General features: G+C 41.7%; 1 protein-coding gene across 3 annotated transcripts in view; it reads right to left on the bottom strand.

The window, feature by feature from the left end:
- Nucleotides 1-18,560, bottom strand: part of itga7 (integrin, alpha 7) — a 34,446-nt gene that overhangs the window by 14,172 nt on the left and 1,714 nt on the right. For 2 of the 3 annotated variants that reach the window (XR_014622317.1, XM_084349259.1), the window contains exons 2-5: nucleotides 5,231-5,358; nucleotides 4,578-4,657; nucleotides 4,122-4,377; nucleotides 2,704-2,835 (exon numbers count right to left, since the gene is read on the bottom strand). Coding sequence is in view for 2 of the 3 variants with exons in the window: in XM_084349259.1 (XP_084205385.1) it covers nucleotides 2,704-2,835; nucleotides 4,122-4,377; nucleotides 4,578-4,657; nucleotides 5,231-5,358 (596 nt within the window). In the remaining variant the exon portion in view is untranslated. Of the gene's footprint in view, nucleotides 1-1,943; nucleotides 2,052-2,703; nucleotides 2,836-4,121; nucleotides 4,378-4,577; nucleotides 4,658-5,230; nucleotides 5,359-18,560 lie in introns of all 3 variants that reach the window. The other variant, XM_084349260.1, reaches the window with a different exon arrangement.

Below are 18,560 nucleotides of genomic sequence, written 5' to 3' on the forward strand. Positions count from 1 at the left end.
TTAAGGGGAACTTCTACATGATAATGTGTTTTCAAGTGTTTATTATTGAGGTGTTATGCATAAAAGTAATAAACTTCAAATCAGCTTTTCTGTCTCCTGTAATAAATCACACATTCAGTTATTTAATTTACTCACAACACTTTTCCATTTTCTCTCTTTTTTTTCTTGTTTTATACCACGATCTTGATTTCTAAATTATTTTAGCACTTAACACTTATGTGCAATTAAAACAAAATTATTCAAAGGTGTTTTGTTGTTCCTATTGTTTTCTTTCTTTAATTTTTGACAAGCTGAACAAGATAAAGTCAGGGTTACAGATCATGAACATTATTGCTTGTTTTAGCTTTGACAAAACACCCTGAAATAAAGAGACCTGTACTATTCTCCGTGATGGGATTGACTTGGCCTTGATGGAGGTAAAAGGGACGTATGCTTTCATTCAGCAGGCCACTGCTTCTTGAAATGTATTTTCTATAATAATCAGAAAAAACAGCGCTTCCTCTTATCATTTTAGTAGGCATGCATAGGTATGGCATATCATCTGGTTAGGATCAATGGAAGCATGTGAGTAATAAATGAAGGCTAAAAGGTCATGTGGGAATTAGTGTTGTCAAGGAGACAGCTCAATATGGAGAGCGGGAGGGTAAGCAGGCTCGGAGGTATGTGAATGAAGAGATTTACGGCAGATCCACACGCTCAGTGAAAAGTAATAACTGGAACCCACAATCATAATAAATTAGGTCCCGTTAAGGAGAAAATGGGCTGTTATGGAAACTGAATACGAAGAGATTCATAACAAAATCACAATCATAATCTTTTCTTCAAAATAACCATTCTGGTTCAAAGTGAACTATCCAAACAACTTCTTAGGCTATCACCTTCATTATATAGACATTCATGGTCACCAGAGGATTAATCCTGTTGACTTTAGTGATCCCCTCAGTTTTCCTTTCGTGCAAATCAGCAGGTCAAAGTTTTTACTGATCCAGGGAAAATTTCTCCTCATCTTCGAGTTTGATTGGAACACAGTTTGGGTCAAACATTCATAGTCCCCAGAGGATAAAGCCTAATATCACTGGTGAACCCCTCACGTTTCTTCTAGTGCCACCGTGAGGTTGACATTTGTGGTTTTGAATAAAATGTGTTAACAACTATCACACACAATCATGTTCCCCTTAGGATGAACTGCAATGACTCGTCAGGTCAAAACTTTATGACCAAATACCTGCAACATCGATGACGCTCCCATCAGCCTCACTGCGCTTCGTGTTTAGTGCTAATTAGCAAACGTTAGCACGCTAAGATTCTAAACTAAGATAGTTAACATGGTTAACAATATATCTGCTAAACATCGTCATCGTGAGCATGTTCGCAATACTGACATTAGCATTTAGCACAAAGCACCCCTGTGTCTAAGTAGCCTACAGCCTCGCAGAGCTGCTAGCATGGCTGAAGACGTTTGTTAGTTAAACCTTTTAATCAGTAAAACTATTAAGTTAGACTACAACAACTAGGAAGAAAACCACCACCTGGAAAGCTTCAAACCGACACACACATGCAGACTGACTCAACACACTACAGACAACAGATATCTAAGGACAGAACAGACAAACACCGTGCTGCTTCTCAAAGAGACAACCATCTCCTTACCATTGTCAAAACAGCAGCCAGAAGCAGGAAGCGTAAGATAACCATACCCAAAAATTAAATCAAATAAAATGAAATCATACTTTTACAAAAAAATATATAAAGTTTTGGATGGCTGTCTCTTTAGAACAGTTAAGGTGATGCAGTCCCACGTATTACATAGATTATACACTAAAAATCTATACGTAGACACAAAATTAGCAGAAAGGATTAAGACGAAGACGGAGAAGAGGGTGAGACTACTTCCACTACAAGCCCAAGTCCGGTCCAAACAAAAACACCTCACGCCTACAAACCTAAGTAGCTATTATGAGCTACATCCTCAAACGGTGTGGGCCGGCTGGAGGGCTCCAGAGTTTTGTACAGCAGTGCATCTTCAATGGGGCTAGCCATGAACAAGAGCCCTACGGCCCGAGACAGGAAAAGAAAAGAAAAGACAGAAAGAGCGACAGAGGGAGGAGTATGGGAGGGAGTGATGGGGTGGTGAAATGGTGGGGGGATAAATAGAGTGAAAAGAGAGGAAAAAAGGGGAGAGGGAGGTGCAGGTGAGACAGGCTGTGATTGATTGTTGTTTTGTCTTTGTGGTGCCGCAGTGGTGTTCACATCAACACCACCGGGTACCTGGGGGAGAGACGACGTTTCAGGCTCAGACTGGTTCTGCACCACCCTCTTCTGACATGTTTTTCCCGGACTTTCTTTTTAGAGGAGGATGGAATGAGGATAGGTCGTTGTTGTTGGGCTTATTTCGATGGGTCGTCCAAGAAAGGGTGAGGCTAAACTGGCATCCTAAGGATCCATGTCTGACATTTTTCACCATCCTCCACCCGCATTCACATGGGAAAGTGTTCAAAAAATGAGGTGGAGTCATAATGAGGGTGCTGTGAGTCACACACAGATAGGCTCATCCAGAAATACTCCACAAGGAATGACCATTTAGAGGCAGTTTGCTGTTATAAGCTGCTGTTGGGTCCAGTCTGAGCCCTGGTGTCGCCCTCCCCCGGCCCTCTCTTTCTCTCCTGTGCACGGGCAGCAGTGAGCAGGGAGGGCAAATCCTACCCAGGTAACTGTGGTAGGGCACAGGGATGAGCTGGGCATTAAGCTGTTTCTGATCTGCCACCTCGTAGGGTCCGTCGTCATAGAGACCGAGGTCGAGCAGAGTCTGGTTTAGGAGCTGGACGCGCATCTCACCTGGAACGGAAACAGGTGAGGGCCACAGCAAGACAACGAGAAAACACTCACACACTTTCACACACAGCAGACATCAGAATACAAACACATGTTACAAGTATACAGACGCACAAGTCCCAAATCTGTACTACATACTGATCATTAGGGGTGAATGAACAAGACAAAGGTGGCACTTTGTGTTGGAAAGTGGTTGGCACATAAAAGCTCAAATGCTTTTGTTTTTTGTGAAGATTTTTCTGAAGCTATCTCATCACATTAATTCACTTTTCCGTCAGCTGTGAACAGCTCCTGCAGTTCTCTTGTGCGTTGCATTCTAGTGTCAATCAACAGCACACTGCCAAAAATCAACCCCCCTGTATACTCTCCGGTTCGAATATACATGAATATACTCAAAACTTACTTAGCTTTTGTGTGTAGTATGAATCTGGGACAAACTCACACATGTACCGTCACACTTTCTATAAATCTACACACGTTTGTGTGGTGGACACAGTGGAAACAGTCCTGCAGGTTTTATAAAATAACATTCAGTAGAATCAGAAACATCAAATGCATCTGCCAGACAAAATGTCCACCTGTAATTCAATGTTTTATGATTATCATGCAGCACATTGATCTAAATGAACCACAGCATTGATCTCATGTGGCAGGCTATGACAATACCACTACTCCGCTGCTGCATCAGATAAATCTCAGTGCTTTCTTTGATTTAATGCTCGCCGCTGCTCTGCATAATTCCTGTGTCCAATCATGAGATTGGTTTATAAATCAATTGGATTTTTTTTGAATCCCTAAAAGGATTGATCTGTTAATTGTACTGTTCTGATTAGACAGTTTACATGGATTGGCTCTTTTCTCCAGCTCACATTAGTCGTGACAATATTTCTTCTAATATTTCTTTGTATCCACTGTAAAAGGTAACAGGACTCAATAATGAACATCATTCTTTAAGAAACATTTTGTACTAATGAGGTCCGGGTGATAAATAAAAACTAGGGAATATAATTGAAAAACATCTTCAACATTTCTTTATTTCTTTCCTCTGTTTTACCTGTATGCTGGATGTACAGCCATGCATCATTTTCCTCAGGCAGCTTTAAAATGTCTAAAACATTAGACATCCTCTTGCTTGTTGCTGCCACCTGGTGTCTTAAAAATCATTAATGCAGCTATAAAAACTGCAACATCACATTGGTGAACATCTCCCATTAAAATGTCTGTGTAACAGCCTTTTCCCTGATTTATTTCAGTGATCCAGCCTCCCACAGGTCAATCAGACACCTTACCTTTCCAGTTATATGTTCCCGGAGCCCCAAACAGAATGAAGTTGTTGTCTGGGGTGAAACTGACGGACAGGCCCTGCTGACAGAAGCCGAACTGCTCATGTCCCTGCGGCCGACCCTCGCAGAACTTCCACTCCCCTCCGTCCAGGTCATCTCGCTCTGTCAGGTCCTCACTCAGGACGTAGCAGCGTCCGATGGGGTCACGAGTCTCTGAAGGTTTGCCTACACGTTGCCTGAGCTCGTACAGGTGAGCACAGGTCTGGAGTGGGAGAGGACATGGGGTTAGAGTATTAGTTCTTATTGTTTACTTTGCTTAAGATAACAAATTACTTTGACTTTTAAACTGCATGATCCTCTCAATAGAGGCTGAAAATGAACAACATTTTTATCAGAAGACAGGAAAGACCTCCCTGTAGCTTCCTGCCCTGATGCATTTACAGGATGTGGGTCTTTACTTACCACCACCTTTCCTCCGATCCCCTGACTCTTGACAGTAACTCCCAGCCACTGGTTGTCTTTGTTCTCTCTTTTCAGACTCACTGAGGGGAAACATAGAAGGAAATGGCAATCATAACAGTTTCCATACTGTAAACCAATTAGGATCCGAGCCACAGAGAGCACACAGCACTTTGTTATTCAAGCTCAAGTTAAAGTTTATCTCTTATGCAATGCAAATGAGAGGGCAACCAAATTACTTGCAGCAACAGAACTGATCTAGAAAAGCTTGTTCTGATGTTACAAAGTAGTCAGAGATGGAAGAAAAAGTTGACGATAATCACAAAATTCAAGAAAAGAAAGCTACGGGAGTCTGACTGAAAAGTCTCTCCTGTCGACAAACTAGGGCTGCAACGACAATTAATTCTCAATATCAATAAATTTGCTGGTTGTCTTCTCAAGTGACAGTAATCATTTGGACGATTAAAGGTCAGAAATTAGTAGAAAGTGGCCATCGATGCTTTTATGGACTAAGTTAGCCTGCTTAAATTAGTTGTCTTGTCAGAAACACGTTAATTGTATGCATTTTTGGTTGGAAATTGATGAGTCGATTATCAAACTCATCTAGCAGGAAAGTGTGGCCACTAATCAATTTAGCTCGACTACTGGACACTCACCTTCTCCATCAATATCCACCCTCTCACAGTCGTACTCCTCTGGGGTGATTGGACACCTGAACAAGGCTCCTGGCCGAGTGCCCCGCAAATGGCCCTGCCCTGCTGCCTGCGGCGCCCCCACGAGGATCCTGTAGGAACATCGATCACATTTCATCGTAATGCCCCGTATCAAAGGTAGCTGATTCATAGTATGTACAGAAACTAGATGTTTTGTTTCTGGTGGCGGGGTCATCACCTGTTTGCATATCATCTAACACGTGACTGGTGAGAAATTTCACACAACAGCCTCAGCCGACCTCAGCCACCATTACTGTTGAGCACTAACACCTGCAGCTCTAGCAAAACTATTCAAATCCTGCTGAGACCACCTACAGTTAAACATGCTGCCATGTTATCTTAACTTCAGACTGATTCAAAACAGCTCCGCAGGGTCTGCGCAGACTGCATCTTGTTTCAACTAACATATCACAAATCATCATCTGCATTATCAAGGCAAGGAAAGGTTTTATCCTCAGTGAGGTGGTTGCTGATATTTTAGGGCCAGTGTCACTGCCCTCTGCCTTATTAGGAGCGGCTGATTCAGGCGAGGATGCTATTTAAAAACCGAACGTTGAGCCACATTCCTCCCAACACCGTCAGCCATGGCATATCCATGGAAGCGAGACGTGGGGAAACAGAGGCCGGGGAGAATAAAGAGCTGATTGTGGCATGAAAAGAAGACAAAAATTAGATGGACCATCCTTAAATTGGGTGCCACAACACGTGCAGTTACAACGCACACATATAATTATAATATTGATGTTGGCTCAAATGACTTAACTGCACTGCGTGTGTGAAACGTTCCCATCAGCAGCCCCCCCTCATATCTACCTTGTTATGTACACACTTAAATTAGAGCTATCTCCGTGGAAGTATTTTGCCTCTAAATATAATGTAGCAAGCTGATAGCGCTTCATGAAGCATGCACAGACAAACAGACAGAGAAGTAGCTGTCTGAGTGGTCGCAGACACTCCAGACAATCAGCCAACAACTCCTCATACTAATCTAGCCAAGTGCTGAATAATTGAGATTGTTGTCTGGTACAATAAATTTTGCGGTGGGTTACCTAACGCTAACGATTAACAGCATTATAACAGGCAAAACATTAGCATGTGCTAACGTAGAACTGGTCCCCTCAGCAACATGTACGTTACTCTGTGCTTTGTTCATATACTGTTCCCTGTGCAAAACATTAGTTAGCATTAGCATAGTTTCGATGTAGCCAAGTCTACATCTAATCTAACAATCGAACATAGAATAGGTCTAAGAGGTCCAACAGTTTTGTTTTTCAGAAGGGTGAAGAGCTTTATAGAGTCATGGGGCTAAAATATAGCTTGAAGGTGATGGGAAAGGGGAGAGTCAACACTGTTGGATCAGACTGTTGCACATCTTACTCATTTTCATTTTTCATGACAGCAGCTGCCACTGTGACTCAACATCCTTTCCTCGACTGCAAGAAACGTTTGTCCTCACTTTCATCTTAGGCTTGATAGTACACACACACACATACATACAGTTGCCTACACAGACACAGGACCTGCCACTGATATCGCCCAGACTGCCAGACAGCTCTACCTTCTATTTTCTGCTCCTGCCTTCTCTTCCCTGACGACTGCTTCTGTTCGAGTGCAGCCGTGCGTGCCTCAGGAACGATTCCCCTCACCTTAATGAGTGAGAACCCCAAACAGCCACCCAAAGGCCAGACAACTCGTGTGAAATAATGACCGCTGCACATCACTGGTGGTCCACTCATAAGGGAACCCAACCAAACAGTGTTAAGATAACTCAAACATGTGTTAAACTAAAGGGATTTGATAAAGAGGAAGAAACGTATCGCTGAAAAAGACCTGATAAGTGATAAGATCTGATCCCTCTTGGAGCTCCACATTCCAGGGAGCTCTGGTTTATGTTTAGAAGTTAAGGTGATAGTCTCCCTCCACCCACATGTGCAGATACACGGGCAGGTGTCAGGGTGTAAGGTGGGAGGTCTGTTAAGCTGTTATACCGCCAGTGTTTGGATTAGAGAGTTGAATGGCTCCCAAACTGTTCATGTGCCTAAACACAATATTCAGCAAACCCAGATGGATTTAAATCATTCTTCATGAGAAAACACCTCAGAGGACATTCAGTATATCCAGCAGTGACACAAAATGATTGGGGGCCTTAACCATCTTTGACCAAAAAGCCAGTTAGGGATGGCAGCCGACGTGACCTACAATCCTAAAGCGCCAGTATTTGACAAGTTGGGAATGGGAGCAAAGGTAAAATAGTTGCAGCCCTATTTGAGACCAATATTTCTCTCATTCCCTTTGATGTTTCTGTAAAATGAAATGCATCTTTGTGTGAAAAATGTAAATAGTCATTAAAAAATAGATTTTAGAAAACAAGGACGTGTTGTCTGGGTGTCCTCAACAGCCATTACAGCCTTGAACATGTTATGTGTGAATCTGTTTGAATGACTTGAAGCGAATGATTTAGTCAGAGCTGAATAATGCCCGACAGACAGACAGGCACACATGTCCCAAATCTGACACAGATAAAATGTCATGGCTGAGTGAGTAATGGTTTCATTTGTTTGCCCTTTACCCACTTCTTAGCTCACCTCATTGTTCAGGATTGAGTCAGACAGTATGATCATGATCTCCACTGCCAAGCTCGTCTTTCAGTAAACCCACATTTGACATGGAGTGTGTGTGTGTGTGTGTGTGTGTGTGTGTGTGTGTGTGTGTAATATGAGTGGTTGTGGGTATGTTGTTGCTGCTGCACACTGGGACAGGAGGAGATATCAGGGTGCTGAGCGTGACGGTGACGCTGTCTAGTGAAATACCGACGTAAACCCAGACGCCACAGAGCCGGCACCAGCATAACTGAAGAGTGTGTGTGTGTGTGTGTGTGTGTGTGTGTGTGTGTGTGTGTGTGTGTGTAATTTACATTGCAGGGTCGTATACACAGATTAGATAATGCACCTGGGCCCCGCTGCACCAGTGACCCCCTTGAAAAACTGATTAAGACAAAACTAAGAGCCATGCTAGCATCAATGTGAGGCTGCACTCAGCTCACAATGACAAAGCTAACATGCTGATGTTAAGCATGTAAAATGTTTCCCATTTACAACCTTATTTTAGCATGTTAGCATGCTAAAATGTGCACATATTCAAACAATGAGTCTAAGAGTGAAAAACATGCACTGATAACAGATACTGTATATAAATCATGCATTAACAATTTAAAATTAGTACTGACGGACACATTAAGCTGTCAGTCACTGTGCAATCAAGTAATTAACAACAAATCAAAAAGCTGCTTTCTTTTATACAAAGAGGGATAAGGAGGAACACATTACATCTACATCAGTCTCGGTAAAAACAATGGCTCAGATCAACATCTCTAAATATGAGCAAGGGTGCACCCCAAGCTTCAGTTCCTCCTCCCATTTTACTCTTTATAAAATAATAGTCTTTCCTTGAAGCCCTTTCCTGGTGAAATAAAGAACTTTTGTTACATTATTATTATCAGTGATGGAATGTAACTAAGTACATTTGTTTAAGTACTGTACTTAAGTTGGTACTATTTGATATTTCCATTTTCTGCTACTTACTTGATAATCAGACGACCCATAATGTACAGCGTATACATATATTTAACTGTATGTATTGTTTAGGCTACTTTTATTTTTACTTTTGAGACTTAATCCTTGAAAAACAATATAAAAAATAGTATACAACATGTAAATACATGTATAAGTTACTTTAGTACATTTAATATCAGATACTTTTCATATGGGTGACTTTCACTTATATCAAAGTAATATTATAACACAATCTTTACTTTTACTTTTAAGTATTTTAGACCCAATAAAACATGTGAAAGCTTTTAGAAGAAATCCATCATTCGTCATGTGGGGAGGTTTTGATTGTGTGAACATGGCCCAGGATGCATTTTAACTTTGCCGTCAACAGAACAATAACAGTGTATTACAACACATTACCAAAACCTCTGAAATTCACAGGCCTCTGCTTATTGGATAGAGATTTATGAACCCGTCCTCCACTGTCATAAAAATCATCCTTGTTTTTCTAACTAATCATCCCGGACACAAAACAGTCACACAGTAGACCCTCATTACACGACACTCATACCCATGTGTTCATTGAGGGGAGCATGTGCAGTGACCCCAAAACTCATTCTCTGCAAGCTCCTGACCACCCCTCCCCCCATCAAAGCCCCATCTACACACACGCACACACAATCCCATCTTCCTCCACTCCTCCCCCATTCTTGAGAGTCACATCCCTTCATACAGCTTCTCATACAGGCAAATATAGGCAGTGAGAGTAAGAGAAAGGCTGGACAACAATATACCACACATGTAACCAATATTCAGACCGCCATTCTGTCTCTAAATATCAAGAAAACTGTGCAAAAAGAACAAAAATAGCTATGCCAAAGTGTGTTAGTCAATCTCTGACACCATGGCAACCTTTAAACAGGATTAAGTCACCTAATCTTTACCCTGTGCTCATACACTTGCAGCTTATAAAACCCAAAATAGTCAGTTTTCATATTTTGTACTGCAGACTGCACGCTCCTCAATGTGCTGACAAAATGCACAACTCTTGTGTTGCTAGAAACCTTTTCAGAATCAATTGTATATACTCGATTAAGCTTAAAACGAGGCTTGGCAACAGCAGTGACAATAGTCACGTGCCTGCATGTGAAACACAATCAAACAAGACACACAAACATCTGCAGAAAGTTTTTCTCCCCTCCGACAATTTGTGAGGTCCTGTTTTGTTTGTTTATGGAAAGAGAGGACTCGCACGCAGACCAAAAAAGGAGACAAATCAGCGATAAATGATGTGAGAAAGAAAGAGAAAAGACTGGGAAGCAGGTCAGGTGTTAATGTGACGCCCACGCAAGCTCAACTGCAAAGAGCCTCAGCGTGACTGCACATCATCCAAACAGTACGCTTAAGGGGACATAAGAAATTTTAGTAGAGAAACTCAAACTTTTTTAAACCCAACCCTGCCCTGGAATTTTCCAGGCGTGGGCTTTTTTAAAACTATTAAAGTTTGCGAAATCTTGAATCACCCTAAACATTTCCAACACGGACCGTTTTCAGTTGATCCCTCCTAATCTGCCTGCTCACACCCGTTAACATCTGTCCATCGGAGAGCAGCGTGAGGCTGTCGCTCTATAGACAGTGGCTCTACAGGATCAGCATGGGGGCCAGGGGCTCTTTAGGCCTTCTGTTATCCTGAGGCAAGACTGTGACCTCTGACCTACACACACACACACACACACACACATATACATGCAAAAGAAAACGTGTGCAAGCACGCAGACGTTAATCGAGGCATAAGTGCAGAAATGGAGCTGAATATTTGTACGTAACCTCACACACACACACACACACACACACACACACACACACACACACGTGCTGATGCACACCGGACAACAGAAGGCTGTTCAACAACTGTGTAAACTAAGGATCAACACACTGACTGCAGCCTGTCCAACAACATCCACTGTGACAATCAGTGTCATAAAACGAACCCTGTCTCACAAAACACCGCTTTCACACCTGACTCCAGTTTCTCCTTTCAGTTTCCCTGATGGGAAAATGACAGCTGAGAATGAGGTGACCGAGCTGTGAATCATCATGTTTTTAACATCTCAACTCCAGAAGAGAGGCAGAAAAAGGGTTGGATAATGCACACTAAAGGACAAAAAAGAGAGACTGAGACAGCTGCCAGGCCAATCAAAAAGCCCTTTGGGATCTTGTGGTTCACTGCCCACGGATATGACTCAACTTCCTGCTTTAACGCTTTGCTCAAGGACATCAGAAGGGGAGTTTGATATCAATTTTAAAAAACAAATAAAAAACAAAAACCCTTTTACTTCTCAAGCACTGAAGATATATTTCGGGTAGAAGGGTGCAAACATAATGCTTTTAGAGGGCGATTGTAACCCCATCCACACTTCACATGCATCTTTAACAACCCCTAAGCTCACCACCTGCCCCACCGCTGATCAATAAGTGAACGGCCATTTCCAGACATAGATGGGGTAATGATTGGCCCTCAGGTCCAAAGTATAAAGAGGAGATAACCCCGACACCATCCCTCCACTGTTCCTTTTTATCTCACTCATCCATCTATTGATCTGTCTACTCAATTTAGTTCTCAAATTCTGCCTCTATATTAATTGTTATTTATTTCTTTCTTTCTTTCTTTCTTTCTTTCTTTCTTTATTTCTTTCTTCTATTTTCCTTTTCAAGTGTGACATTTGACACAGACACACGCACATTCAATAAGTGACACCTATGATCAATTAGGAGTTTTAGGTCACCTGACCTGCATGTCATGTCCTGGAGGAAAGTAATGGTCTGCGTGTGTTTGTGTAAATGGGTCACAGGGCAAGACATGGATGCAGAGCAGCAAGAGAGACATAGAGGAGAGACAGGGAGAGTTAAGCCAACAGAAAACTGGAATAATCAGAAAACCAAAGAGAACACAGAGATGAGATGAATGAACAAAGACTGATTAATTTACTACTTAATTACAAAATAAAGATTGAAGTGAGCCGCTCCTAATTGCATCATTTCCATTCTGGTCACATCAGCTCCTGTTTGGCTTTCTAATCGAGTCAGAGGAGATGATGGATGAGAGTGAGGCGCTATCTGTAAGTAATATAGCCATATTGTGAAAGTTTGATACTGTGACAGCCCTCGTAGTGTACCTGCGTTGAATATACATTTTTCATTACACTTCACAGGAATCAGCAGGGAAATAATCTTAAACATCACAGCAGGGTTCAAGGCCACAATTTATCCCTATAAAAGTCCTCACTACTCGTGAATCCATCACTAAGATTGAGTGCAATACTACCTACTTTCTTTGTAACTCGCTTTCTGGCTTGTTTCAAAATAGTCATACCAAATCAAGTTGCATGGCCGGTGCATCTTAAATAAAACTTTGAGCTAGTTATGACAGAGTCTGAACAAAGTCTTTGTCCACAGATTCATGCAGCAATTCACTTAAACCTGGCAGTGATGACACGTTAACATATGTGGACCTATTCAAGCCATAAGTGCCTGAGGATATTAGAAAAGATAAGCAAGTGACAGTGATAACACAAAGAAACGTTCCAGTAATAGAAACGTTTCCATCCAAAGACAAAAAGTCTCCACATCCCTTGTAATTTCCTGTTCCCGTCTGCTTTTCATGGCTTCTTTCCGACCTCAGTTCTCAGGAGAGCTGCCATCAGCTGATTGATTAAAATGCGTCTTCACCAACACAACTGCCTCTAAACGGACACACACACACGAGCGCGGACACACACGAGCGTGGACACGCGCGTATTTAATCAAAGGGGGAGGCCTTCCATGATTTATTCATCCCTTCAGCTCCTGTCCCCATCAGACCCTCAACCCCTCCCCCACACACAGATCATATGATGTTCATAGTCAGCTCAAGGTAATACTCCAACCAATGAGGTTTCTTATCAAATAACAGGGAGAGCAAACGCAAAAGTAGGCATAACAATAAATAATAGTTATGCCTACTAATAATGCAGCGAAATGCCAGAAAACTGGACCCTCTCAGGACTTTATCCGCCAACTATCTCTGCAGCACGGATGCAGAATCAGCTCCTGCTCCTCCTTCACTGCCAAACTGTGCATTTTATGCTGCAACCACCATCAGATCTAAGTTGTATGTTTCCTCCTGACTCTGCAGATTGTCCCTCTCCCCCCAGTGAGCACGTGGTCCACAGAGTAATATTCCTGAAAGCTCTCTGCCAGGCAGCGCTGCTTCCCACCGAGCTTTTGTCCCGGCCCAGGCAGCCCGGTGTGGCGGTGTGGAGGAATGGGAGAATGCTAAATAGACAGAGACTAAGTGGTAGCTAGTAAAAAGCATTAATCGTATGTGTTTGTGTGTGTGTGTGTGTGTGTGTGTGTGTGTGTGTGTGTGTGTGTGCATGCCAGACTATAAATCCCATGCTATATACCCTCTGCTCCTTCTGATCTCTGCAATAAATAAGCTCTGCAAAAGGTTGAGTTCCTGCATTTACGAGGCTTTCACATGAATGGCTTCCAGGAGATCTCACCACGAGAGAGAAAGAGCGAGAGGGAGAAAAATCATGAATTGAATTAGGGAGGGAAAAGGGGGAAGGTTCATTCTCAACTCTTAAGCTGAGGGTGAAAAAGCAGCTTTTATGTGGCTATTTTAATGCAAATTAGCTCCCAGAATTTTTTTCTTTGTGTTATGAATGTGTGAAGCAGTTATGCTGGGCCCCCATTTAGTCATTTATAGTGTATTAAACAAAGCAAATGCAAGGTACAGAGAATATTGTGTCCAACTCACGGAGGCAAAATCCAAAAGCATTGTAGATTTTCACAATTCAGCAGAGCGATAAAAAGTTAGCAGCTTTAAAGAAGACGAGTGAGTTAGATGAAAAGATGGAGACCACTCTCACATATGTAAGGTAAATATTAAGCTATAGCTAGCAGCCAGCTCACCTGGTTTAATCCAAGTCTCTGGAAGACCCGAGGTCCCAAATTTGATTTGAAAAGACTTTATTTACACATTTATTTAAACTCAAAACTTCTGAAGTCTGCGCCCATCTGAAGTGGGAGGATGAGCTCAAAATGTGGTGATCTTGACACTTCTGGAGACTTGGATTGCACCAGATGAGCTCTATGGAGTAGTTTTATGTTGTTTTGTTGTTTTCATTTCAGTCCCCGTTTTTAGTCCAGCACAAAAGCTAAAGGTGGATTGTGTTGCCTTTGACCTGTTTCCAGTCTTTATGCTAAGCTATATGCTTAGCTTCAAGCATGAGAGTAGTATCAATCTTCTCCACTAACTCTCAACAGGAAAGCAAAAAAACGTATTTCCCAAAATGTAAAATTATTGCTTCACGACGATAGAATGTTCCCTCCTCATAGGGCTGTGAAATCCATGTCAGTGTTGTGATGTTTGATTTAGTCGTCCAGGTCTTGCATTTCTGAAGTAAATTTGAGGACATATATATATATATATATATATATATATATATATAGCTATATAGCCTTAAAAGTTTCTTATCTCTTGCTTTGGACTTCTCTTGCAATCTCTGCAACCTTTTGGAGGTCATCCTAAAAATCTCCTCCACACTCCACTCTTGTTTTTTAAGCTGTGTTAATCAAGCCTCCAGTTCAATGAGAGGATTTGTTCAGCTTCAGAACGCTCTGTTTTAGATTCTTACTCAGCCAGTGAAACCGAACTCCAGACTGTCTGTAGGATTATATCGGCTACCTGTGGCCCCGCTGGCTTTGAGACTGAGTATGTCTCCACAAAAAGGCACCAAAGTAAAGTCCCTGGTAAACATGAACGTTACTGCAACTGGAGATGTTCTACCTCCCCTTTGACAGCAATGCAACACAGTCTAATAAAACACAGACTAATAATGTTGTCAAAAACAAACTGAAAGCACTTGGAGGAAAAAGCTACATTATTACAAATGCCAATAAAATTGTCAATAAAAGATATTCAGAAAGAGGAAATTGCTGCCATGATTGAAAACATAACACAAAGGTAAAGCAATCAGGTGAGAAAAGAGAATAAGCACAATAGATGTCTCTCAAGGCCAGATAGAGATCCTTCAACACGAAGCAATAACCGATGATTTGCGATCTATATCAGAGCAGAAAAGCAGAACTGCCGTCCCCACCTTTGTCAAAGCGCTCAAAAACAGGAAAGACCTTCACATTAAATCATGAGGCTGAGCTCAGTATAAAGAAATGACATGAAACCGTAAGACTAACAGCTTCGCAGGATGCACGTAATGTACAGTATGATTTACAAGCCCTCTGCAGTGAGCTAAACATTTATATATGTACAACACGTCATGCTATATCATGAGTTCGTTCTAAGTATATTGATGTATCATACTAAAAGCTTGCAGTGTGTAGAATCAGACCACCAGCAGTGCAGCGAGTATTTTTATGGTTCACGTCCCTTTTTAGACCAAGAGCAGTGTTTTTTAATTAAGGCAAGTATGTGAAATGATGTAACTTAAGTCACTAGCGTTACGTGAGTGACACTACGTGAGTGACACTACGTGAGCGACGTGTCGTCAGCCTCAGCTGTACTTTGCTTTTACTGCATTAGCAAGTGTTAGCATGTTCATGTGCTAAAGTAAGACGATGAGCACAAGACCTGCTAAACACTAGGATGCTAGCATTGCATTTGTAAGCATGATAGAATGCTGATATCAGCATTGAACTCAAATCACAGAGGTTTTATGTCATTGAGCTTACCCTCACTGATAAAAATGGGGTGGACTAAAAAATAGAAACACCTGTCGGTATAATGCAATGCAATCCAGCATCAACACAAACAAAACTGTTAACATCGCCATAGACTATCATGTTTGGCTGTAAAAGGGAAAAGAAAATGTCAAAATAAAGGCACCCATAATCATTTCCAGGCAATTATCAGTCTGGTAAGTTCAGAAAAATGCATCACATTTATGTTATGCAGCCTTTAAGACCAGGAAAAGATGACTCTTACGCCGTATCACTATAAAACAATATCCAAAATCTAAGCTGATATATAGCTCATTACATGACAATGATATAATATCAGTATATCGCACAACCGTCAAAGGCATGAAGCCATCATGCACCTGTACAGCAGTTGCATCCTAAATATGTAATAATCGGTCTATAATAATAACAATCTCGACATAAAAATGTATCATATCATGAGGATGGTTATTTGTTTTGCTGGAGTTTATGTTACATGCTATTTGGCAGTTGTATTACACTGTATAAACAAGCAATAGCTGAATTCAGGGAGATTGGCAGTGGTGGGATAAAGCTCAGTGGGCTTCCTGTCTTCACCAGGCAGTGAACTATTAGCGGAAGGACTTCTCATAGCAGTATAAATAGCAGACGAACACATAACTCAGACTGAAATACCCTCTCATCTCCTCCTCTGTCTGGCAGCAGGAGGAGAAGCCCCCTAAGTTCAGCGTGGAGCCCCCGCTCCAGGACGACAACAACCAAAACAGATCTGATAGAAAGTTTACAGAAGTTCAGGAAGTTCATATCGAGGCCCTGATCCCCATCTGAGTGTATGTGGCATACTTTTGCTTCCTCCCAACATGTCACTGAATAGGATCTCTTTACAGAACATCAGTCACTATGAGGTCATCGAGTCACATGGGGCGACCTTTGCCTTGGCTTTTGCTGCCATGCTAAAAAGGAGCAGTAGATTTGCAGAAACCATAAGTCTCCACTGAAGAAAGATAATGTAAAACTGAACAAAAAGAGATTCATTCCATAAACCTGCCAGCTGCATCTGAAGCTGAATGTCTGCTCACTGGCATTGTGTGGTCCTGCTTTTGCAGACATACACATAACTCCCGTGATGCTCCGGGGAAAAGAGAGGGTGAAACTATACGAGTGTGACAGCATGACTAAGCTGATTTCTATTAGCACTTTAACATTATTGGTTGTGTAATGCAGACATGAGTAAGCACCGAACAAAGCATCAAAGCACTGATATCATTTTCACCCTTGAATCTGGTGGCATAAAACACAATGACTGCGACACAATATGACTACAGGCGACAGTAACCCAAACCTGTGTAACATAAAGAGGAAAATGACTCAAAAGCATCTAATTACACTAAGTTTGAGGCAAAGTGTTTCAAGACAGGACATCAGAAGATGATCATAGGAAACCAAACTCCCAAATCCGAGGTGCAATAACACAGAGAGGGCATGATCATAAAGCTTAATGGAAATGTATTATTCAGACAGGAAAGATAATTGTTTTTCTATCTGAATAATACATTTCTCTAACTGAGAGTGCAACAACATCGACTTGAAGTGTTTTGAACTCTCACAGTCCACAGTGTCGACGACATCAACATCAAGTCATCAGGACTCACTCATGGTCATGATCATTTCACAGGCTGATTTCAGTACTTCATCACTTCCCCAACAGAATATTATTCCTTGCTGTCTTTCTAAGTCACTGTCCAAAATGTGGTCAAATGTGGTGATTTTTCAGATAAACTCAGAGGCAATAATCAATGTGGTTATAATTACATTACACCAAATGACAACGCAAAAACAAGCAGCTCCCCTCTGCTTTACTAAACTTTATAGCGAGTTTCAGTAAATTCTTTAGGTGTTTGTTCCAAAACGTTACTGTTTTTCGTTCACTCTCCTAGCGTCTTTTTTCGGGAAGCTGTTTTCAGTTAAAAACCTCTAAAAACTTGCGAAAACCTGTGAACTACCTCCTCAGCAGCCAAAGGCAGACAGATAAAGTAAACAACTAGCTGGTGAATATAGTGGAGCATTTAGCAGCTAAACAGCCAAATATTTCCCTCTGGAGTTGGTGGAGACCGAAAACAGAGCTAAAAGACAGAGCATGTTGGACGTCAGGTGGTCAGAAGCACCACTGCTTCGTGAACAAGCAACTGTTTGCTAAAAAAAAACAAAATGCCATGTCAGTTTAAAAGACGATGATACAGTACATTGAAATTGTTCATTCCTTTTCCTGCAGCACCCAAGTAGCTAAAGGATTAAGTGTTTCTTCTTCGGCTAAACCATTTAAAAGGACATTTGATTATCAGAAAAATGTCACAACGCAAATCAAAATGCTAAAAAAATAAAATTGAGACTTTTCTGGGGGATCACCGGCGGCTCATAACCTCAAAATTTCTAAAATCATGACTTCAGCCATGCAAGTCATACGAAGATGATGTTTTTCTGATGCAGATGAAATCACTGTAAAGTCATCGATGCATTCAGTGGACGTGATGTCACAGCATACTGGCAACAGCTTTCATCATCCCACTCTCTTCCAGTAGATGCATCACATCAGCACATCAGGATAGTTTATTGACTTTCTCCTCCTGGCACAAACTCCACTGCTGTACCAGAAACTGGCCACAGTAGTAAAGGCTGTACAATACTTTGAGCTCATCCTCAGGTATTAAAATACGTTTCCAGGAATGCTGCTGGACAGTGAGCAGGTTTCCGAGGGGTGACATGACTCTCGCTCTCACTGTCTGTAAATGCTGATGTCACTGGTCTCACCAGGCGACAGGATGACTCCAGCCCGGGTAAACTGAGCAGGCAACAGTTAAATATGGAGCTCCAGAACAGGGACCTCCCTTATTCAAAAAAGTCTGGATTAATTTTAAAGGATGTACATTACATGAATGTTGCATTTGTTGAATTGAGGGGTGGAAAGTTATCAAGTACAGCAGCTTTACTCCATTTTAATC

This window comes from Pagrus pagrus, assembly GCF_965226575.1.
Source record: "Pagrus pagrus genome assembly, chromosome: 3".
Taxonomy (NCBI): domain Eukaryota; kingdom Metazoa; phylum Chordata; class Actinopteri; order Spariformes; family Sparidae; genus Pagrus; species Pagrus pagrus.